Raw genomic sequence first — 24,108 nt, 5'->3', positions numbered from 1 at the left:
GTTAAAAAATCTCAAACATAATTTTCAATGGCTTTTTAACATTCTCTCCTCCCGTTCTTGCTTACTGTCATAAAGCAAGTGCAGCTTTCATTCAGCTTCTCTGGGCTTGTTTTCAGTCTATTCCCTTTAGGCTGAAGGCCTGGGGAGATATCAGACATTAACTAAAAAGGACACTAGTGTTTAAACACGAGTTTAGTGTTTTAAACCAGAGGTATTTTTTAAAATTATTTTATTTAGTGAGGAAGATATAGGATGACCTATCTATAAAACTTAACCCTGAATCTGGATTTTTTTTTTCCTTCTGCTTTTGCCAGAAAAGACAAGCTCCTCTGAAGCGAGAAGCTGCCCTCAGCTCTGAGTCCTTGACAACATCACTAATGATTACCTGGCATTTCTGTAACACAGGCAGGTCCTCAGGTGAACTCTCCAGGCTTCTGCTGGGCAGAGAGAGCAAGTGATTCAGAAGACTGTTATCTTTCCCTCCTCTGCCTTCTTCCCCTCCCTCCTGTGATCAGGTCGGCTTTGTTTATTTCTTTTGACTGTTATTGATGAGAGACCCATGTGCTGGGAAAGCCTTGTTTAATAGATGTGAATCACTGTTGTAAAGGGACCACTGAGACCCCTCACTAGGTTGATCTGGCAGAAACCCTGAATGAACTTTTTATTATTTTTTTTTTTAAGATTTTATTTATTTGTTTGACCAACAGAGATCACAAGTAGGCAGAGAGGCAGGCTCCCCGCTGAGCAGAGAGCCCAATGTGGGGCTCTATCCCAGGATCCTGGGATCATGACCTGAGCCCAAGGCAGAGGCTTTAACCCACTGAGCCACCCAGGCGCCCTGAGCTTTTTATTCTTGATGGTGTTTTCACCTGGGCACTGCTTTGAGGAAGGTAACACGGCAAAGAGACTGTTTCCCAGGGAGGTATGGATTTCTGAGTAATCCATTTCAGTCGTTTTGTCAGCTGGGCTGATTATATATTTGGGACAGAATGACAGTTTTCGAGCCTCCAAAGAAAACCTCTTGTGTGGAAGCCTCCATGGACCAGTGTTGTGTGCGAGGCTGATGGCCAAACCTACCCCTTTGGGAAAAGACAGTGACTGGTGACCTAGGTAAAGATGTAATGGATAATTGAGAAGCTCTGTCCAAAACATGCCAGTCCGTGGATGGCAGAGTTCTGGCTCAGAGTCCTCATCAGCCTATGGCAAGATGGGATCAGTAAGGATGGCAGAGTAAATTGTACATAAAAACATTCAATTTAACAGATTGTTTTGCATTCTGGAATCACATTTAGCTTTTTTAGCATTAAAATGACCCTTTTTCCAGAAAGATTAAGGGTTTCTTTTGTGGTGGGCACAAATAAGTGCCGGTAAATATTTGTCGAATGAATGGCTGAATGAAATAATGACAATAAATAAAAATGACAGTAAATGATTTTTTTTTTCTTTTCCCCTTCCAAGTCTTAACTTGGCAAAAATAAATTTGACTGCTTAGTGTTAGACTGTTTCAGAGAATTCGATTATCTAGGAACCATTGACCTGGAGGATGCCTGGTTTGCATTAGAGCGTTATGGATGGAATTGATTCATGCTTTACAGAGCCCATACCCTATGGCAGATCCTGTGTTCTTTCTCTTAAGTAGATGTAATTATTTGATACAGGAAAGAGCATGGCTGGTCTAGATGAGTTGCATGAAAAGAGCCAATAGGAAGTTGGGACTTGTGCCAGGAGAGCTATTAGCCTTTTGGGGGGATACAGAAAGGTCCCAAGTAGCTCTCTGTTGCCCCAGTGCTGGCCCACCCTTGGCTCCTGAGCCCCTTCCTGTGCGTGTGTTTCCTATAATGGCCTACAGAGGCTGCTCACCATTTTCCCCGCAGGGTTTGTGCAAGTTTGCAAACATGTTCACCGTTTCTCAGACCTCGAGAGCATGGTTCATTGATAGGGCCCGTCAGGCTCGAGAGGAAAGGCTCGTGCAGAAGGAGCGGGAACGGGCAGCTGTTGAGATTCAGGCCCATGTTCGGAGTTTCCTGTGTCGGAGTCGGCTGCAGAGAGAAATCAGGTGGGTGCCAAGGGCTCAGCACATTCTCCCTTGCTCCCAATTAATAGCAAGAAAAGATGGTGTTTTCTCTTACAGTTCTTGAAAAGCCTTCCAGCTGCTGTGCGCTAATTTTAAATGTCTTTTTTTTTCCTTATCCTTCCCTCCCCAGGAGAGAGATCGATGAGTTTTTTAAAGCAGATGATGCTGAGTCCAGTAAAAAAAGTGCACTTTGTATTTTTAAGATTGCCAGGAAACTGCTGTTCCTGTTCAGAATTAAAGAGGATAATGAGGTAAAATAATAATAGCGGACACTCTGCTTACCCATCAGCCAGATCTTTTTAAAGTATTTTATAAATACTAATTCATTTAGCCCTTACAGCAAGACTACAAAAATGTACTCTGGGACTGCCACACCCTGCCCTTTCTGTGTTCTTAGGATGTGTTTTGTAGGCATTGTGGCCAGTGCTTCTGAGAAGCATCACTGTTCTTTTCACATTAAGTATGATAAGCCCTTGGACTCACATGTAAATAGGGAGCCAGGCAGGTTAGGCAAATGTGTGAAAGAAGCCATTTACAAAACAACAGAATTCCTAGTGAGTAGTAACCTAAGGGAGGTGGTGGTGATGGGGGATGGTGAGGACATTAGAGGGACTGATGGGGTCCGAGGCATGCCCGCTCAAGGTGGGTGGCCACTCTGGGGCTCCAGCCAGTGGTGGACTGCTACTCTCATTTGAAGAGGAGGTTCTGGAGATCCTGTGCCTGCTTGTAAGAATTGGTAGCTAATTTGAAATTCCTTTCAAATCCTATAAACCAAACAAAATGTCCTGGTTGCACCTTTGGGATTAGAGTGATCCGCCTAGAGCAGCGAGTTGTCTGTTCCAGTACACCCGATAGCGTTGAGGAGTGCCTCTGTGCTCCCAGGGTTTAGGCATTCATTACTGCTAAGCATCCCATTGTGCCAGACCCTCCTGAAGGCACTGGGAGCTTGGAAGGAAACAAAATGGGCAAGGTCTCTAGCCCTGTGGAGTCTCTAGCCTAGAGAGAGGCAAAAGTATGCTGGCAGTGGACACACAGACACATAGATGAGGACAGACAGGTGCAGCGAGGCGAACACTGTTAGCAGAGGAAACTATAGCTCCGGGTAATGTGGCGGCAGCCCAGGACCACAGCACTTTTGAGGGTGGATCCAGGGTTGGTATAGACAGTGTAATTTAGTTTCCACTTTTTAGTTTCCTTCCTTTTGCATTTCAAGAGCAAAGTGATGATGTGACAGTTTGTGAGACAGAAGTCCCTGTCCGCGGTGCTTACAGAACGTCCCCTTGGAGAGCACCACTCGGGGGACAGCTGCCAGTCTGCAAGAGTGCAGGCCCAGATTGCCAGGTTGATTTCGTTTTTGCAAAGGAGCCCCAGTCCAAAATGCACATGTCGGGTTCATCCAGCCTGTGGGCCACCAGGCTGAGAGCCTTTCGTTAGCCCCTCTGATCGTGTTTCTGTATCTGTGAGAAGGAATTCAATATGGTCACACATGTGAGTCCCCTGGCACGGTGCAAGTGCCTGCATGTGCCAGGTACCCATGGGACCCCCTGCCTCTTTCCCATCTCAGCATTGGTTGTGCAAGTGTATAACCCCCACTCTGCCTCTTTGCAGAGATTCGAGAAGTTGTGTCGCTACATCCTGAGCAGCATGGATGCTGAGAATGAGCCCAAGGTAAGCGGGGTGGGAGCTGGGAAGTCTCCCAGAAGCTCTCAGGCCAGTCTCTTGGCTCCAAAGATCCCTGCTGAATGTTTGGATTTTGTCGGGTATGCCTTTGCATAGGCACACACAGCCCTGTGTGTCAGTAACAGCTCGAAACATTAACGAACTGTAACTGATTTCATTTTTTTTTCCTCTTCATTATCCAAGAGCTATGATCTGCTCTTACCACTTACTCAAGATACCAAACTCCCATCATAGGCTGTTTTATCCCTGGGTTTAGTATTAAAATAAATCCTATTCACTGCTTATTCACTGTTCATCTCCGCTGCCTTCTCCAGCACTGGACCTAGCAAACTAGTCCCATTCCAGTAGCTACAACATAGGTTTTTTGGTCTCCATACCTGCCATTAAATTTCTCTCTCTCCTGCTTGTAGGTGTGGTATGTGTCCCTGGCCCTTTCCAAGGATCTCACCCTCCTGTGGATTAAACAGATCAAACACATTCTTTGGTGTTGCTGTGAGTTTCTTGAGCAGCTCAAGGTAAAAACAAAACAAGACACCTGTGAATATACCCTTCTCATTGGAGGCCTTTAGTACATGTTTTGAGAGTCCTCGTGATTCCTTCCTAGGTTATTCCTTTGGAAGTTTGTCCAAGTCTAGTAAGAAATTATCAGAGCCCTTGTTCTGAAAGAGAGCAGGTTAGATCCTGTTATCAGAATGAGCCTTTCTTTTCTGTGCAGTATTTTGAATGTTGGCCTGCACTTACCACAGTCTCTGATCCCTGGGACTCTATTGGCTTTCTTTCCGTGTTTTGTTTTGTTTTTAAAATATTGATTTATTTATTTGAGAGAGAGACAGTGAAAGAGTATGAGCGAGGAGAAGGTCAGACTCCCCGTGGAGCTGGGAGCCCGATGCAGGACTCGATCCCAGGACTCCAGGATCATGACCTGAGCTAAAGGCAGTCGCTTAACCAACTGAGCCACCCAGGTGCCCTCTTGCCGTTCTTTTGACACAACAGATAATTTGTTGCTTATATCACTATATCAGTCAGGCCTTTTGTTGCAAGTGCAGATAGCCAACATCAGTGCAGCCAGTAATACATACAAGCTAAGCGAGAAAGAGACTATCTTTGACAGAATATTCTCTGTAGTAGCCAGGGATGACCAGAACCAGGAGCTACTAGGGTTCTCCTTACCCTTTTCTCTCACCCCTGCTCCCTTTTGAAATCATGGTAGCCAGCAGTTCTGAACTCACATCCTTACCCTGTCTTGACCAAAGAGAAAAGTAAGGACTCCCCCATAGGTTGAGACATCTGGGAGGACTCATAAAGGCGCCCTGGGAACCTGGTCTCAGCCTTGAGCTAGTCACAGTGGCAAGAGGGATGGGGTACTGCCACTAGCCCTTCCTGGTCCGTACTCACACTTGTGTTAGGAGAATGTGGGCAAGGGTGTGAGTTGTTGGAAACAGCGGACGTTTTCACTTTGCACGATGTGGGGAGAGGTTTCAGGGCAGAGGCTTAGCAGTGACTCAAGGACTATCGCTAGCTGAGTGATAGAGCAGAGGTCCCCAGAGCCCCCAGTGATCCATTCCTAGCCCTCTCCCTCAAGGCACTTGTGAATGACTCACTCGGCCTTGACCTGGCAACAAGCATGAACTGTGGCTATAATAATAGCCAGTACTCCATGGAGGTACCTACGTGCCGGGCACTGTTCTTAGTGCTCCTATACATCAATCCGTTCATTTCTAACAACAAGCTTATGGAGAAAGCAGTGATCCTACCCCTTCATCAACAGCTGAGGAAACAAGTACAGAGAGGGTAAGCAACTTGACCTAAATAAATCACACAGCTAGGAAGTGGTAAAGCTAACCCTCTGAGCCCAGAGTCCCTGTTGTGTTCAGCTGGATTTCTGCACTGTGGCTTCAGTGAACACGCATGCACGCATGTCTGCGTACGAACATACACAGCAAGCCAGCTCTAGTCAGCCTGTTTTCCAAGAATTCTCTTCTCCATTCCCAAGAGCACTTCAGATTCCATGCTGGAGCACTAGTGTGCCGGCGTCTCCATCCGTTAACTCCCGAAGGGGTCATTTCCCAGGAGAAAAGGATAAACTCGGACAGTCCTGACTCCCTTATCGGAGGCCAGCCTGCATCCAGGCTGGTTGTGAATGGATGCTTGGCTGTGGGAGACAGGAGGGCTCATGTCTCATCTCAGTCTCTTTATTGTTTCCAGCCCGAAATTTTACAGGATTCCAAACTCGTCACGCTGTACCTCACAATGCTCGTCACCTTCACAGACACTTCAACATGGAAAATTCTCCGCGGGAAAGGTCTGTGGGGCCTGCTACAAAACCTTTGTCACTTGGCATTTGCATAGTGAGCCTGGGGAACTTTCACCTTCTTAAGAAGCATGTTTGCCACCATAAGTCTCGGGGGAGACGTAAAACCCTACAAATGAAGATGCCTTTGGCACTTCCATCAGATGGCATTTGCAGTGTCCAGAATTTGTTCTGTGTTCTAATAATTCCTCTTTGCATTTGTGTTCAAAGGCTTGGTCCCTCTGATCTCGTTTTTGAAAACTCCCCTAGGAGCTCAGTCTCCATGCGATAATATTTGCTTGACCTTGTCATTCATGTCAGGATCATTGAGCAGCAAAAAATTCTGTTTAGCCCATAAACTTTGTGTTGTGAAGCTGCCTCCTTTTCCCCAGAGGGTGCGCTGAGCCTTACATGTTTCGTATGTTCACTTCATCCTTCCATTTGACTAATAACCTTCTCGGCACCAGATACCATGCAGGCGCCAGAGAGACCGAGAAGATCGCTGCCTTCAAGGGGGTTTAGGAGCTAACAACTGTGTGCCTGCCCTTCCTCACAGCTCTGGGGAGTCTGGTGAGGGGGATGGACACCACAGGGAAGTCACAGACCTGTGACTGTATGTGCGTAGAGGCAGACTGTACCTAGGAACATGTACGTGTGGCCAGTGGTGCTTGGAAGGGGGGCTACAAGAGGGGAGAGCATTCAGTGGGTCAGGGAGGACCTTCCTCACTGTGTCTGGGGCTCAGGCTCTCCTGCAGGAGCCATGTCTAAGCTAGGAGCTGGAGGGAGGGTTAGCGTTCAGAGCCAAGGGGAGGGATAACACTTTGAGAACAGAGGCAACTGTATGTGCAGAGGCCCCCGGCCAGGAAGGAGGGGTAATTTTAAAGCAGGGGAGTTGGCGGGTGGTTTAAAACTGGGTGAGTTCTGGGGCACCTGGGTGGCTCAGTGGATTAAAGCCTCTGCCTTCGGCTCAGGTCATGATCCCAGGATGCTGGGATCAAGCCCCGCATCGGGCTCTCTGCTCGGCAGGGAGCCTGCTTCCTCCTCTCTCTCTGCCTGCTTCTCTGCCTACTTGTGATCTCTGTCTGTCATATAAATAAAATCTTTAGGGGAAAAAAAAAACAACTGGGTGAGTTCTGTCCTTGAGTTCCAGGGAGCTCTATCCCAGTGCAGGGAGAAGGCAGCCACAGAGAGCAGAGAGTGCCAGGCCCTCGGGGGGAATTAGGAAGGATGCTACAGGCCCTCTGTGTTACCTCTGGCCAGGGAAATGATAGGACTCCTCGCCTAAGAGGGGACACCTGAGCTGGGCCTTCTGGGAGAGAGAATTCTGGCGATTGGTCTCTCCCTGTACACTGGGACCACCTAAGATGGGAGTAGGAAAGCAAGCCAGAGAAAATCTACTTTCTGCTTCCTTTATGGCCTCGGGCCTGGGCCGTGATGTTCTGTCCCATGTATAAACGGTTCACAGTAAGGCCAGTGCCTTTCTGCTCAGACTTTTTTTCTTTTTCTTCATTTAGGGGAGAGTCTTCGGCCAGCCATGAACCATATTTGTGCAAACATCATGGGACATCTCAACCAGCGTGGGTTTTATTCTGTGCTGCAGGTTTGTGACCCCATGCCTTATCATGGGACCTTGTTCTTCCCTACCTGAACTTGGATTTTTATGACTGATTTTGGCCTATCTGGTGCCTTCCCCACAGAAACCTTTTCGCAAGAGGAGTTTAAGGCCTGGCATCCTGTCCCTTTCCCTGCCTTGAGTCCCCTGTGGTTTGTGTCAGGGGAGGACAGTGGCCCTGGGATCCCTCTCTTGTGCTCCATCTTTGGCTCCAGGAATAACCCAGTCACTTGACATTTAAAGTCGGGAAGGACACTGCAGGGCTTTGTTCCCTTGGGTTCCTTCTTGGCTGGTGTCTGGAATCACCTTTCTTGCTGCGTCCTCAGACACCTTCTGTCCTCACCACCCTTTACTGTGCCAGCTCACCCCCCGGGGATTGTCAGAACTCTGACTGCTGTTTAAAAACCCTTTGGGATTGTCGAGTTTAAGAAGTAGCATTGATTTAGCCCTTCCTTCTGCCTGGTACTGAGATGGATCGGCTCCTTCCTGACCGGGTTGCCTTTTCTCCTCACACAAATCCTGTGAGCTGGCTTGCTGGCCAGAGGTGGTGTCATCCGCCACTCATCTCCATGAGAGAAGCTTCTGGATCCCAGAATATGGGAAGAACACACCGACGAGATTTAAGTCTGGTATTTTCACTGGCTGTAAACTTTTTTAGCTCTTCATTATTTCAGAATTTTAAATATGATACTGAGAGACAGAGTGGTGTCATGAAGGAAATAACCCGAACTTTGCTCTCCTTTCTTTTCAGAAAAATTTTCAGAAAAATTCCAATAGTTTTTTATCTGAAGCCCTCATTTTACTTCCATGCTGCTTTTTTACGTATAAGTGAATATATAATCAGCGTTGTCCCCTGACCAGTTAAAATGTTCCTTCTCAGGTACTGTTAACCCGTGGCCTGGCGAGACCCCGGCCTTGTCTGTCCAAAGGCACTTTAACTGCAACCTTTTCTCTAGCGCTGCGGTAAGTGACAGACGCCGGCTGAGGGGTTGGCATGCTTCGGGAGGTTTCCTCCTCTTGCTTTCCTTTTCTCCTGTTCCTTATGTTCAGTGTGTGCTTGCCCGCTTTATCAGAATTCACCAGAAGTGTCGTTCTTCCGATGGTGACCATCTGTGGCAGCTCTTCTGTCTGTGCCCCTGAGGTTTTTGCATCTTGATTCGAAGGAAGCTTTTCAAAGTGAATTGCTTTCATTGTGCCAAGGGCCCGAGATACAAGCATTTGTCCCTTTGAGCTTTTAATTGATAGAACCCGAGAGCTGGAGGAGGCCCAGCAAAGGGCCAAGCAGAGGGTTAAGGGAGGAGTATTGTGAACACGGGTTTAAAATGTTCAAATCTAGAGGCCCAGCGAGAAGGTGCTGTTTGCTTTCACTTAGGAGATACAAAATATGTAAGAAGCTAACTAGTTCCCTGTGGAAATGATGCCTGCAATTCTGAGAATCATCAGGTACACAGAGCTGGATCTGTTTGGGTCCGGAACTTTCTTAAACCGTCAAAAGCAGCACTAACTTGGGCAAGAGGTTAATAAGGTAACCCAGTAACCTTAATCCCCAAGGTAATAATAAACTTAGGGCAGAGGGAGTGTTGTGATCAAATCAGCTTGGTAGAGCACCCTGCTCTGCCCCCCTTGCTAACCCACAGGGCACTTAACCATGGGAAGCTCTCGATAAGTCTGGCGGTTCAGGAACCTTTGGGCTTGTTTAATCTGATGTTGGCCTGAACCTTCCTGAATGTGCAATACCCTCGCCTGATTTTGCAGTGGTGGAGTGTGTCTGTTAATGTCCCATGGAGTCCTTTTCTACGGAACACTGTTTTGGAAAATGATGTTCTAGAGGATCGGTTGGCACATTGTTTCTGTAAGGGGCCAGCTCCTACACATTCTCCGTTCTTTGGGCCACACAGTGTCTGTCACAGTCACCCTGCCTGTTACGGCACACTGCAGCCTACACAATATATACCCAAGCGACAAGGGTTGTGTTTCAATAAAACTGTATTTAGAAAAATATGTGGCGGGCAGAATTTGGTCTGTGAACCATATGTGAGCCACTGGTCAAGACCGTGCTGTCCACTGATCCCCAGGGGCTGTTAGAAATACATTAAAATTAAGAATTCAGTTCCTCATTTTGCCATGTTTCAAGTGCTTCCATGCCACGTGTGACTGAGCAGTGATGACCTTACTGGACCACACAAATAAGGAACATTCCCATCATCATGGAAAGTTCTGTTGGACAAGGCTGGTCTAGAGCAGCCTTGTCCAATAGAAATATAGTAAGAACTGCATTTAAAAAGTGCAAAGAAAGAGGAAATTAAATCTTATGTAATTTTATTGTAATCTATTTTACGTAAAGAAGTGTATCTAAAATATAATCATTTCTACATGAAGTCAGTGTTTTTAGATCATTTAGTTAAAATTAACCTTAATAATTTCTTTTCGGGGCACCTGGGTGGCTCAGTGGATTAAAGCCTCTGTCTTTGGCTCAGGTCATGATCCCAGGGCCCTGGGATTGAGCCCCACATCAGGCTCTCTGCTCAGTGGGGAGCCGGCTTCCCTGCCTCTCTCTGCCTGCCTCTCTGCCTACTTGGGATGTCTGTGTGTCATATAAATAAATAATCTTAAAAAAAATTAAAACCCATCAAAAAAAAATAATTTCTTTCTTTTCATACTGAGTCTTTGAAACCTGGGGTGGATTTTATACTTAAAGCCTATCTGTCGCTGAACTAACCACATTTTAAGTGCTCGGAAGCCACACGTGGCCACTGGCTACTGCGCTGGACAGCACGTTTCTAGAGGTGAGAGCCTTAAGACAGGAGCAGGTGTCAGCCAGTGATGCTATAATTAGCTCCAGAGGTAGACCAGGTTATCTGGTAAATTATACCTTCCTCTCAGACCTTGAAAGGAGTTCTATTTAATGAGTCATAAGGATGTAGGTAGAAGCAGGTTTTCCAGAGGGAGGTTTCCTGCAACTTCTTTTCCTGAGTCACCTTCTGGGGCAGCTCATTCCAGTATGCCCCCTCCCCCCCTCTGTCAGGGGCAGCGAAGGGCTGACACGTGGATGCCTGAGCTCTGGGGCAGCAGCAAGCTCTGCTTCCTCCTCTGTCTCCTGAGACCGCAGATCTTTCCTTCTGTTCCAACGTCCCTCCCCCGCCCCGAGAGGGTAGTAATTCGTGGCGTAATTCACCAAGAGGGTCACATCCAGCTGTTCCAGCATCTTTCTTCTCCCTTAAGAATACAGTGGCATCCAGCGTTTTAGGTTTTTTTCGCCCCCTACGTTAGAGTCCATTGGCTCACTCTAAAGCTCTTTTCTTCAACAGTGTGCCTTCCCCCCGCTCTGAATATCTGTATGTAATTGAAAATGACCAGGACCTTTTAAAACAAGATATCTAGTGAATTTTTTATGCTACTGAAAGTCTGCAAAATTATAAATGGTATGTTTAGATATGATCACCAAATCTTGTGCTGCAAATAGCTAACATTCATGGGCCACACGGTTGTTTGAAGACTTCTGCTCACATTAACTGACTACTCACCATATTCTCCAGTCTCAGTTTTATAGGTGAGGAAGCTAGGGCCCAGAGAGGTTAAGCCACGTGCCCCCAGTCACACAGCAGGAAGTGGCAGGCCCAGGAGTTAACCCAGGCTGCCTGACTCCAGAGCCCATGCTCTCTACTCCTTGTTCTTTATACTTCCCTACTTGCCTCACATATTGGACACATTTTTTTATCCTAGGTACAATATATGTTGAATTCGTGGCATGTGGGAACTTTCAAGTTCTCCTCATTCCATTTATTACCCAGGCCCCGGGTTTCCCCAGGCTTGGTTTCTGTTTTTCCCATGTGCCCATTCCGCTCCCTGGTTGCAGAATGAGCTCTCTGTTGGTGGGCACTGTGCAGTGAACCTTCCTTGTCCTCTTCTCCCCTGCCATGCCTACCACTGAGACCTGCATGTAAGGTGCACCCCGCTAATGTACCACTGGCAGGACACTGGTAGAATTTGCCACCCGAGGCTTAGGTGCAACAGCTACAAGGCTAAAGGAAGATGTTGATGACCTCGTGCTGGGGCTATAGATAACTGGGCATTGAGGGAAATGGGGTGTCTGGTGTGTTGGTGTGGTCTTTTGAGACTGGCCTTCTTACAGTCCTGCAATGCCTCACTCCTCGTCAGTCAGCAGACTTACTTAGGGTGGGATCCTGTCCTTTGCTCCCCCTTGGAGATGCTCTTGCCCCCTTGCAAGCAGGAAGTGATGAGTTAAAGTTTTGGTGACATTTTCTTGTGGTTTGCTTTTCCTCTGCCTGGGTAATTGCTTAGTCCTGATCCACACTTCTTTCTAACATACAGAAAGTAACTTAATTCTCTTTTTTAAAGATTTCTGTCTTGTCCAAGTCAGCTCAGTGAGTTTAGCTTGGTTGTTCAGCCTCCTTTAGACAGGCGGTTGACAGAGGCTCTGGTGGTTTGAACATTTCAGCTGTACGTGGCTTTCTTGTCCCCAGAATGGTACCCTTGACAGTGAGTTTATAATTCAAACTCTGAGAGTCTAAGTACCGGTGACATACCTGCTTGTTGCCGTTGGAGCACATCAGCTAGAAGATCATCGGTTTCCTCCTGGAAGTTCGCCTCTTTTTTTCCTTGCACGACCTCTGGTGTTTTTCAAAATAACTTCATTGAATTATAATTCACCTATCTTACCTTTCACTCATTTGAAGTATACAGTTCACTGGTTTTTATTTTTATTTTTTATTATTTTGTAAACGATTTTATTTATTTATTTGACAGCGAGAGAGGGAACACAAGCAGGGGGAGTGGGAGAGGGAGAAACAGGCTTTCTACTGAGCAGGGAGCCCGATGTGGGGCTCAGTCCCAGGACCCAGGAATCATGACCTGAGCCACCCAGGCGCTCCTACAGATCACAGATTTGTGCAGTCATCACCACTGTCTAATTCCAGAAATTAACCCCATAGCTATTACCAGCCACATGCCTTCCCTCCCACTCCCACCGTCTCCCCCCTCCCATGTCCCCAGCAACTACTAATCTTCTTAATCTTCTTTGGGCTTTGCTTGTTCTGGACGTTTCCCATAAATGGAATCCTACAACGTGTGGTCTTCTTTCACTTTTGCCTGGCTTCTTTCACTTTGCAGTGTGTTCATCCATGTTATAGAATGTATCCAGGGGCGCCTGGTTGGCTCAGTGGGTTAAGCCTCTGCCTTCGGCTCGGGTCTTGGGATCGAGCCCCATGTCAGGATCTTTGCTCGGTGGGGAGAATGTTTCCCCTCCTCTCTGCCTGTCTCTCTGCTTACTTGTGATCGCTCTCTCAAAAAAAAAAAAAAAAAAGAATGTATCCGTTCTTCGTTTTTATAGCCGAGTAATATTCTGTGCTAGGGCCATGCCACATTGGGGTTGTTTCTGTTTTTTGGCTATGATGAGTGGTGCTACTGTGAACATTTATGTGTAGGTTTTTCGTGTGGACCCGTTTTTCATTTTGTGTGTATTCCTAGCAGTGGAATTGTGATCAGGTGGTAACTCTGTGCTAAGCTTTGAGAGGAACTGCCAGACTTTTCCAAAGTGGCCTCACCGTCTTACATTCCCACCAGTAATACATGAGGGTTACAGATTCTCCAGACGGTAACCCTTGTTACCGTCTTCATCATAGCCCTCTTTCTGGGTGTGAGGTGATCCCTTCCTGTTATTTTGATCCTGCAGTTTGACCTGTAGGCCTGCAGTGTTAACCATCTTGTCATGTGCTTAGAAACCATTTGCTCTTCTTTCTTTGGAAGAATGTCTATTTAATGTCTTTCAAAGAAAAATGTCTTTGCCCTTTGTTTAATTGGGTTGTCTTTTGTTGTTTGTTGAGTGTATGAGTTCTTTATATGTTCCAAAGGAAAGTCCCTTATCAGGAGATAATTTGCAAATATTTCCTCCCTGTCTGCTGGTTGTCTTTTACTTTCTTGATGGTGTCTTTTGAAGCCAAAAGTTTTAGATTTTGTAGTTTTCTAATTTTTTTAAGAGTTTATTCATCCATTTTGTGGGGAGAGAGAGCACCCATGCGCACATGCCCACACTAGCAAGGCGGAGGGCAGAGGCAGAGTAGGAGGCAGACTCCTGCTTAGCCCAGAGCCCAACTCAGGACTCCGTCCCAGGACCCTGGGATCATGGCCTAAGCCAGAAGCAGACACTTAAACCACTGAGCCACCCAGGTGATCCAGATTTTTGTGATTTTTTTTTTTCCTATGTAAGAAATCATTGTCAAACCAAAGGTCACAAAGATTTACTGCTGTGTTTTCTTCTAAGAGTTTTACAGTTTTAGTTTTAACTAGCATTTAGGTGTATAATCCGTTTTGAGTTAATTTTTATATATGGTGTGCAGTATAAGGTTCATTATTTTATTTTAATAACATTTATCTTTTTTTCTTTTTATGGAGATCTGCATGCATATTGTACAAAACCTGGATAAAATAGAATAGTATAAGGAAGAAAAAATGTCTCTCATGATTCTGCAACCCAGACATCATTAACATTTTTTTAAAATCTGTCCTTCTTGGGTTTTTTCACTTGTATATACTTATAGGCTTATCTTTGTATACGCATGTCTATTATTATCATAATGCATACTTAAATTGCTTAATCGAAGTGTAAATCATTGGTGAGTTATCGCATAGTAAACCCGCCTGCATAAGTACCACTCCCAGCATGTGCCAGCATTCTAGAAGGTATTTTCCTTCCTCCCGGTTATTACCTCCTCCCTCGCCTCCCATGGACATAGTTCCTTATTCTGTTTTGTTTAAAGTTTATTACAGCATGAGTATTCTCTCATGCCAGTAAAACTTGAAAATGGGTATCTGTCTCATAGCTGTACCCTATGACTACAGTGTCCCTGCTTCAGCCACTCCCCTTGTGGGTGTCCTCATCATCAACCTTTAGTTTTCCCAGAAGTCCTGTGAAGCAAAATTCCAGGGGAATTGGGGGCGTTGGCAGAGTGGTTCTTTGGCTCTGGAGTGACTCACAAACCCGTGTGAATAAGGTGATCTGTCTGTGTCTAGCCCTGTGATTGCCGCACAATTTTCAGACAATCTGATTCGGCCATTCCTCATCCACGTCATGTCTGTGCCTGCTCTTGTGACTCATCTCAGCACAGTGACCCCTGAGGTAAGTGACTCTGTGATGTCCCCCTGAGTCTGGTTTTGCCTTTCTTCTTAGAAATTAGAGAATAAATGTTTTTTCTGTTAATTTCCACTTCTCCTGAGATTTCTTCTAAGCCAGTAGCCACTGTTGGCACACTCGTGTTAGCAGGCCAGAGAGCAAGGTTCCCATCTTTGTTGACTTTCTTCCTGGCCATGGAGAGCATGTCTGGCATCCAAGCGTTGATCTGCAAGCCATTGAGGTCATGCTCTGGTGGGAAATTCCTCCCGTCAGCTCTCACTCTAACCGTCTACAATTGTTTGCAGCGCCTCACTGTTTTAGAATCTCATGACATGCTTCATAAGTTCATCACATTTTTAAGAAACGAAGATCGATGCCGTGACGTATGTGAAAGCTTAGAAGGATGCCATACGCTCTGTCTTATGGGTGAGGATCTTTGGCTGGAATTTGACTGTGTTCTGGGTGTCGGGAAAAGTCCAAGTGTGTTTGTTTTTTACTGTTCTGGATATCATGAGTTGTTTTTAGTAACACTTGGAAGTACTTAAAAGACACGTAATCAGGTAGATAAAACAGACACACAAAATAGAAAATCAATGGAAAATATATTAGCCTGGCAACCTAGTTGAGTGACTATAAACGAATGTTGAATTTCGGCGCTTAGCTTCCTGGCAGCCAAGGGAAAAATAAAAATGCGATGAATTGCCTGGATAATTCTCCTCTCAAGAGAGGAGGACAGGCCCAGTTGGGGGGTGTTAGATCAGAATAGGACCTGCATCATTTTTTTAATGTTTTCCTTGTGATTGAAGACAGGACAGGAGCAAATGGATAGAAGCATTTGAAATCAACAGTAGTATGTAATTCTCATCGCTTAGAAGCTTATTTCACATAGAAAAAGCTTCTTGGGCAAAACTTTAAGAGAGTTTATGGTGAAAGTCCTCACACAAGGCATATTAAATAACTTCTGTGAGCATCAAACAGTGATTTCCCAGAATATTCAGATGTCCTTCCAGAGGTTCTTTCTTACACTGACTTGATTTTTATATCTTAGTGTAATAGTGAAGTGTTAGTTCACTAAAGATTACACCTCTGTGGTTCCAACATTTTACGTTGCTTCCCATCATCCTCACCTCAGGATTAGGGAGCCTTATTCCAGTCTTAGAGTTATGAAACAGATTGGAGAGCTGGGTTAAGGGGCACGCAGCTTCTCTGCAGCAGGGCCAGGATTTGAAGCCAGGCACCTCTCTGCGTGGAGTTTGTTTCTGCACGTGGACATGGTTGCAAGAGCCCTGGGCAGAGAGCAGGGCTGTGAAGGTGATGCAGCAGGTCACCTGGCCCCGCCACACTCCGCTCTCTCCACATGCTGTTTGTAGGCAACCTCCTGCACTTGGGCGCCCTCAGCCCCAGGGTGTTAGAGGCGGAGACGGACGAGTTCGTGAGTTTGCTCACCCAGATGCTCTGCTACTGTCAGAAGTACGTGTCCCAGAAGAAGTCCAACTTGACACACTGGCACCCCGTCCTTGGCTGGTTCTCGCAGTCAGTGGACTACGGGTGAGTCCTGGGGGCAAATTGCTGTCTTCCCTGTCCCCTGCCTGCCTCTCACCACCTCCCCCTTCCTTCCTTCGTTCTTCCAGCTTGTCGTTGTGTTGCCTGTTACACAAGTAATATGTGTTTATTGAATAAAATCTGGATAAGACCAAAAGAGAATAAAGACCACCCCATTGCTCCACTACCCAGAGACTAACCGTGTGAATATCCCTTCAGTGTCTTTTTTGACCTGTAAATATCAGCAGTTGCTTCGGGGTCATTTTATTTTGTATTTAAATCTTTAGTAAATTGTGAATCTCCTCTATCAATACTATTTTTTCTTTTTCCTGACTCCATAGACTGCTGTATTTTGGAGATGCTAAAATAAGATACATGATTGAAAGGGGATAGAAGTCACCTCATTCTTTTCAAGAGGTGGAATATCAACTTAAAAATGTTTAATTAGAGAACTCAAAAACATTAAAAATGCTAGACAAGAAGAGAGCAATTAAGACGGCATCGTGAGTTTGAAAGTGAAACCTGTACCCTTCACTGAGATAAGGCGGGTCTTGGGAGTGAAGGCGGTCGTGGCTCCCAGCTGTTTTTCTGTTCAGATATATGCCTGGGTCCCTGGAAGCTGCCCTGGAAGCAAAGAATGAGGAGCAGGAAAGGATTTCCCCAGATTGTCTGTCTTCCTCGTGTCTGAGGGCCGTCCAGTTGGAAAGAGATGACCAGCTGATGACAGGCCCCCATGTGACACCCCAGCCTGAAGAGGATGGAGCATGATGTGACTGGGACACAGGAGGGATAGTATGGGAGGCAGGAGGGGCAGAGGAGCACAACACTGTGCAGTCTGGTCTGCTCTGGGGAGCGTTAGACAAGCCGCTTGACCCCACTCTCCAATCCTGAAACATAGGGACAATATTCCCAGTCCCTTGGATAGTGTTGTTTCAAGGATCAAAGGATCAGATGAGATAAGGCATGTCAAGGGCCTGCCTCTAGGCTTGGCCCATGCTCGTGGGTGGTGGTCTTTTTCCGGTGATACTGGGAGCCCACAGGAGTCTTCGTGGAATGTAGAGCCAGGAGGTAAAGTAGGCAGATTTCAGGAGTGGGTCTAATGCTGGGAGTACCGCATGGAGTGGGGGAGGGAGTACTTGGAGGGAAGGAGACTTTTAGGAGGTTGGGGGGTCACAGAGACTTGCAGGCCAGGCCTTCAGTCTAGGTGTGAAGAAGAGGACAGACAGTACAGCGAGCATCATTTAGCTTTTGTCAACTGGGTGGTGAATGGGGTGGGGTCAGGATGAAGAACAGAGCCCGGGTGTCTGGGAGGACGGTGCGGTGGGGAGCCTGGGGACCTGGCTGAGTAGGAATGCCGTTGGTGGCACAGGAAGCTTGGGAAGGGTGGCAGAGAAGACCAAGAGGGCAGTGCTTTATGCATCTAGGCCCTTGGTGGCATCTGTGGATCCCACTTTCTCTCTTTTATGCTCTTATTTGCCATGTTGACTGGCAGGCCATAGCCCAGCCCTCTGAGTGGAAGGCCCACTAGGAGCTGGGTGGGCTGTCGGTGGCCATCCATCAGGTGGAACTGACTCGCCTGCTCTCCTGCTCTCTCCTAGCCTTAATGAGTCCATGCCCTTGATCACCAAGCAGCTGCAGTTCCTGTGGGGGGTGCCTCTGATCCGGATCTTCTTCAGTGACATCCTGAGCAAGAAGCTGCTGGAGAACCAGGAGCCAGCCCATGTGCAGCCAACATCCCCCCAGAATGTGCTTCCTGTGAAGAGTGAGTGGCTGGGCTGGGGGGAGCCCGTGGCTCTGCTTAGCTCAGGTGCAGCTCCTGCTGTCCCTGTGTGCCTGCTCCCCTCCCTTCTGTGACGTTTGAACTTCTCCCACACGGGCTTTAAGATTGCTTCAGCAAAGTTCTCATTTAGCAAAAGAGCATCAGAAAACCCATAGGGCTAGAAAACAAGGACCAAGGAAATATAAATAGGTGACGCAGACTACGATCATGTGTAGAGATTGTGGATGTTCCCTCAGGGCTGCAGTGGGGTCTGTGAACTGCCATTTGGCTCAGAATTTCTCTTAGCTAGAATGGAAGGGGGTCCATGGATCTTCTCTTACTATTAACATAAAGAAGGAAGGCCCATTTCTTAGGGGAAGTGGACCCTTTCTGACTCCCTATTCATGAAAATCCCCCATGTGGGGGTCTGTATGCAAAGGACGCTGGGTCACTGACCGGGCCACCCCCACATTGCCCCTTTGCTTAGTCACAGGTTCTGTGGAAAGGTTTCTTGTTGCCCTCTCTGAGAAAAGTTCCAGAAATGCCACTAACACAGAATCTGGTGGAGTCACCTGCCTGTGGCAGATTTCCAGGTTCAGGGTGACTTTTCTTCTTCCAGTGTGGCACAGAGCCCCATTGTGCAGCTGTCCATGAGCAGGAGCTCAGTGTCCCTTCAGCAGAATGGAAATGTAAACAGGAAGTCTAAAACTGAAGTCGAGTACAACCCAAACCGAGTATCACTACTTGAGGTTGATGCTGCTTCCCTCTGAAAGCCCAGAACCCGGAATCCCCCAGTCCCCCCCCCCCCCCCGCCCCATCTTCGCCCATCTTCCCCTAATATCGTCCTCCAGACTTTTACCATGTGGTTCTGAGATCAGGTGGCCTAGTGAAAGAATCCTGTGTGGGAGTCGAATAGGCCTGGCTTGGTCTGAGATACTTTCTGGTGTTCCGAAGAGGTCTCTGGGTTGCACCTAAAAGCCTATTGTTTTTAATATATATATATATTTTAATTTTATTATTTGATAGAGATCACAAGTAGGCAGAGAGGCAGGCAGAGAAAGAGGAAGGGAAGCAGGCTCCCTGCTGAGCAGAGAGCCTGATACAGGGCTCGATCCCAGGACCCTGGGATCATGACCTGAGTCAAAGGCAGAAGCTTCAACCCACTGAGCCACCCAGGTGCCCCCTGAAAGCCTATTGTTAATGGTTTTCTCTTTTAGCCCAGAGCGAGGACTTGAGTCAGAGCAGCCGCCCCACTGTCCAGCCCTGGCTGTAAATCACTTTATTGAAGTGCTCTTTGCAGAGTGAAACTGGGCAGATGGCTGAATGTCTGCTCACACATTCCTTCTCCTCTCCATGCCAGATCTCCTGAAGCGTGCATTTCAGAAGTCTGCATCCGTTCGGAATATTCTCAGGCCTGTTGGGGGTAAGCGTGTGGACTCTGCAGAGGTCCAGAAGGTCTGCAACATCTGTGTCCTCTACCAGACCTCGCTGACGACTCTGACCCAGATCCGCCTGCAGATACTCACAGGTGTGCAGTCCGGGGATGTCCTCGTCCATCTCTGACATTTGGTGGATGATTGTTCTTAGAAAAAGTGGATTTTCTTCCGGCTTTCTTGCCTCGGAAGATAGGTTTTTGAAGGAGGGTATTTTTTTTTTTTTTTTTAAAGATTTTATTTCTTCATTTGACAGAGAGATCACAAGTAGACAGAGAGGCAGGCAGAGAAAGAGGAGGAAGCAGGCTCCCTGCGGAGCAGAGAGCCCGATGCGGGGCTCGATCCCAGGACCCCGAGATTATGACCCGAGCCGAAGGCAGCGGCTTAATCCACTGAGCCACCCAGGCGCCCCTGAAGGAGGGTATTTTGAGCTGGTCTTCTTAGAGGCTGATAGGCCTCCGTTAAATGGCTCACACTGACCTCCATCCCAGCACTGCCAGTTCGTTCCTGTGACCTGGCTTGTATTTCCATGCATTTGATTTCGAAAGGTAGCACTTTTTCTGAATGAGAAACTGGAAAAGACAAGAAAGAAGAAAACTCAGACCATATTTAATCCTGTAGGCCGAGGATAAGCCCCTCTTCCTGAGTGGACCACATCCACATACACGGATGTTTAATTGACAATGCGTAGTTTTACCCTTCCCTTTCTGTTATCACTTTAGAAGCATTTTATCAGTGAGCAGTTCTTCCAGAATTCCATTTTTGTTGACCTCATAGTTGACCATCACTTGGATGTGCCTGTTGTTTTCCTTCTTAGCCGAGCAAGGAAGGTCGTTTGTGTCATGAGCACAGAGTTTGGGCATTTGGGGCTTCCCACTGCCGTGTAGGACTCATTCGTATGAACAGTATGGCAAGGGACAGAAAGTATGTAGGCCATAAAGCTGTCGACTACATAAAGGGTTAAAGCCACCCCTTCTGTCTTTCACACATACTTGTTCCTCTTCAGACATTAACAAAGCACCTGTCTGTGCCGGGCCCTGAGAGTGAGGAGGTGGCTAAGACAGCCAGGGTCCCTTTCACAAGAGGATTCTAAGAGTGGGGAGGTGAGCTATAGGCAAGGGAAAAGAGTATTTTACTTTTTTTACTTTTTTTAGAATTCATTCTGCTCTGTGACCACGGAAGTAAGGAGACAGTGTGGGCTTGGATTAGAGAAGGCTTTCCCAGCCTCAGCACTGCTGACCTCTTGGGCCTGACACTTCTTTGCTGCGGAGGCCGTCTCGTCTGCTACAGGGGAGCGGCCCTACTCCGAGATGCCAGTAGTGTTCCCCCCCAACTGTGCTTCCCCCACCCCCGCCAGCTGTGCCGGCCCTGCAGGTCTTCGAACACTGACGGGTGCTGCCAGGGGGCAGCACGGTCTCTGGCTGAACAGCACAGGCCTGGGGTGGTGGGGCTGGAAGCAGGGGCCTTGGCATATGTTTTAGAGGTCGTGTCTGCAGGTCTGACGGGTACACTGGAGTTGGAGGAGTAAAGGCTAAAGGCTTCAAAGATGAGGCCAGAGTGTTGGCCCAAGCAGCCTGCCTGGATGGTGGTACCATCTGCTGAGCTGGAGACAACCAGCTGGGGGTGGGGCTGGTGGGGAACGACGAGTTCTGTTCGACTCCGAGAAGCATGAGGTGCCACGCAGGCACATGAGTATACTGTGGGTACAGACAAAGGGATGTCATGTAAAGCCTTGGGCCCAGGGCAGTCTCCATCAGGAGAATTCAGAGAGAGATGAATAGGGTCCCAGACCAGGCCTGGCACCCCAGCACCCGCTGTGAGGGTTTGAGAAGCATATTAAAGTGATATGACTTTGAGTTTATGGCCTGTGCTCAGCATTTTAAGGTGACCACAAATTCAGGCATCCCCTCTTGTCCCCGTGAGAGCACGCAGAAAGACGTTTTCCTGGCTAACTTGAAAATCTGTTCTTTAAGAAGGAGATGAACTCGTCTAAACTGTTTGTAGAATATTCGGTCTGACCATCAACATGCAAAGCAGATTGTAGACGATAATACACTTCTTTGCTCATGCTCCTCACGTGCACTTGGTGGCCCAGAGCCACATGCTGCCTCCTGGCAGAGCTCTCTAGAGCCCTGCATCTTCGCTTCTGCTGGAGTTGCCCCAGAAGCAGTGCTGGTTGAATCTGTGTCCGAGACTGGCAATGAGTATTTTCGTCCACGCCTCGAGGACCGTTCACATAGTGTGAGAGCAGTTGCTCTTCCTAATTGTCCTGTGGGAGCATATGCGGGGTCTCCACAGTTTAACTACTCACTCTGTTTCTCTCTCAATCTATTTCTAAATTGTGAGGCTTCTGCATTCTTCTTTCTTTTTGGTTTCTGCGTTCTGTAACCACATTCTGCTACCTTGAAAATGTGGGCTCAAACCATTAGGAATAATAACTAAGTGGGCGTTCCATTTCTTTGCCTCCTCTGTGGCTCCTCCCGGCCTCCCTAGTCCAAGAGTTTATACCAGCATTCATTGAGTCTGTCATTGTGCCCTTGCTGCAGGCAAACATATCTTCCAAGCAGTTCTTTGTTCACGATTAAGGAATTCATAGTGCTCTGTAAAATGAGAGGTATCCTAAGGACTCAAATATGAGGAGTAATTTGAGGCACACACCTTACTGCATGTTCAGAGGCACGTGGAAGTTTAGAGCCAGGTTCTCTGAATCAGTAGCTATATTGACAGATTTAAAGTGTAACAGCGATGTAGCCTGTGGGTCTGAGGCCTCAAGGCCATCAGGAAGCAGATCTAAAATGTCTTCGGCTTCATCCAGGGTTAAATATTCGTGCGACACTTCACAGGATCTCCACTACCGGCATTCATCGCTCTCCCATTTTTAGCAGAGGTAGAATAATAGAAGTAGAGGAGAGGAAAGCTTTGCTAAATACAGATGAACCTGAAAGATGGTTTAAAGCAGGGTCTGCAGACTGTAGCCTGGGGGCCAACTGCGGCCCACCACTTGGTGTTTTGTAAATGAAGTTTTACTGGAATACAGTCCCATCCGTTCATTCACATACCGTCTGTGGCTGCTTTTGTGCTACGCTCATAGCTTGCAGTAGTGTGACAGGGTGCTGGCCCAGGCCCACACAGGCTAAAAAATACTTAGTTTCCAGCCCTTTCCAGGAAAAATTTGCTGATCCCTGATTTTTTTTTTTTTTTAAGATTTTATTTATTCATCTGACAGAGAGAGATCACAAGTAGTGACAGAGGCAGGCAGCGAGAGAGAAAGGGAAGCAGGCTCCCTGCCAAGCAGAGAGCCCGCTGTGGGGCTCGATCCCAGGACCCTGGGATCATGACCTGAGCTGAAGCAGAGGCTTTAACCCAGTGAGCCACCCAGGCGCCCCCTGGTCCCTGATTTAAAATAAAAACACAGAGTCATGCAGACATGGGTTCTCTTCTTAGCTCAGCTGGGTGGTTTGGGGCTAATTACTTAACCTCTCCCTGCTTCAGTCTTTTTTTTTTTCTCCTATAAAGTGGAGGTAACATTGGGTTTCACAAGATAAAAAGGAGATGATGCATGCAGAGTGCTTAGATCGACATTTGAAACCTAGAAAGCACCCATGAAATGTTAGCTATTACTGTGATCATTACTCTCGTGGTGATAATGACTTTCTTTTGTGCACATTTAATGTCCACTGAGAAGGGTAAGCGTTTTTTTCCCCCAGTGGGTAAGAGAAACTGTGGACCAAATAGAGCCCCCACCTGAAGCTTGGGTTTCTCTGTCCTTTTCCAGGTCTCACTTACCTTGATGACCTGCTCCCCAAACTGTGGGCGTTTATCTGTGAGCTGGGGCCCCACGGAGGGTTAAAGCTCTTCTTGGAATGCCTCAGCAATGACACTGAAGAGTCCAAGCAGCTCTTGGCCATGCTGATGCTGTTCTGTGACTGCTCCCGGCACCTCATCACGTAGGTTGACTACTGTGGGCTCCTTTCCTTTCCTAGAATGTGGAGAAGCCAAATCACGGTGTCAGTAAGGAAGCTGCTGCCCGTGTGGTTATCGCCATCATTCGGACGCCTATGGCAGGGTCATTAGGAAAGTTAGAGCAAACAACATTCACAGTACAAGGTGGGCCAGCACATAACGGGGTTCAGCAGTTCTTAGTTCCCATCCTTCTAGTGGATGACCCCGACCCCTTCTGGGTCTCCCAGAGCTGGGTTCAAGTCACATCTCCACCATTCACTCACTGGGTTAGGTACTTCCCTGGAAGATTCCAGAGCCAAGGAGCTGGGAGGCAAATCCTGGGTCTGCCACTTCCCGAGACACCTTGGGCAAGGGGGTCTCGCCTCTCTGAGCCTCCGTTTTCTCATCTGTAGATGGGACAACTGTAGCCCATGCCTCTTGGCCCTGTGGTAAGGATTGAAAGAGGTAACGACACGACGTGCTAGGCAGAGTCCCCGGCACACAGGAAGGGCTGTGATGCTTATTATTCTCAAGCTGACCCTAGGCAAGTTGCTTAACTTCCCTGAGCTTCGGTTTCCTTTCATAAAATGGGAATAATATTAGCAACCGGATAGGGAATAAATGAGAAAAAGAACGTCAAGTTCTCA

General features: G+C 47.3%; 1 protein-coding gene across 10 annotated transcripts in view; it reads left to right on the top strand.

Moving 5' to 3' along the window:
• UBE3B (ubiquitin protein ligase E3B) overlaps positions 1-24,108 on the top strand; it is a 52,462-nt gene that overhangs the window by 3,076 nt on the left and 25,278 nt on the right. For 4 of the 10 annotated variants that reach the window (XM_046024240.1, XM_046024238.1, XM_046024239.1 and 1 more), the window contains exons 2-15: positions 315-515; positions 1,875-2,056; positions 2,205-2,325; positions 3,683-3,742; positions 4,165-4,269; positions 5,960-6,056; positions 7,559-7,644; positions 8,537-8,619; positions 14,686-14,791; positions 15,091-15,211; positions 16,156-16,333; positions 17,926-18,089; positions 19,447-19,614; positions 23,295-23,466. In XM_046024240.1, coding sequence (XP_045880196.1) covers positions 1,896-2,056; positions 2,205-2,325; positions 3,683-3,742; positions 4,165-4,269; positions 5,960-6,056; positions 7,559-7,644; positions 8,537-8,619; positions 14,686-14,791; positions 15,091-15,211; positions 16,156-16,333; positions 17,926-18,089; positions 19,447-19,614; positions 23,295-23,466 — 1,622 coding nt within the window. In that variant the 5' untranslated portion in view covers positions 315-515; positions 1,875-1,895. The other 6 variants (XM_046024236.1, XM_046024237.1, XM_046024245.1 and 3 more) reach the window with 3 other exon arrangements.

This window comes from Meles meles, chromosome 12, assembly GCF_922984935.1.
Source record: "Meles meles chromosome 12, mMelMel3.1 paternal haplotype, whole genome shotgun sequence".
NCBI lineage: Eukaryota > Metazoa > Chordata > Mammalia > Carnivora > Mustelidae > Meles > Meles meles.
Note: the sequence above shows the minus strand (reverse complement) of the source record. Positions and strands in the feature narration are given on the sequence as shown.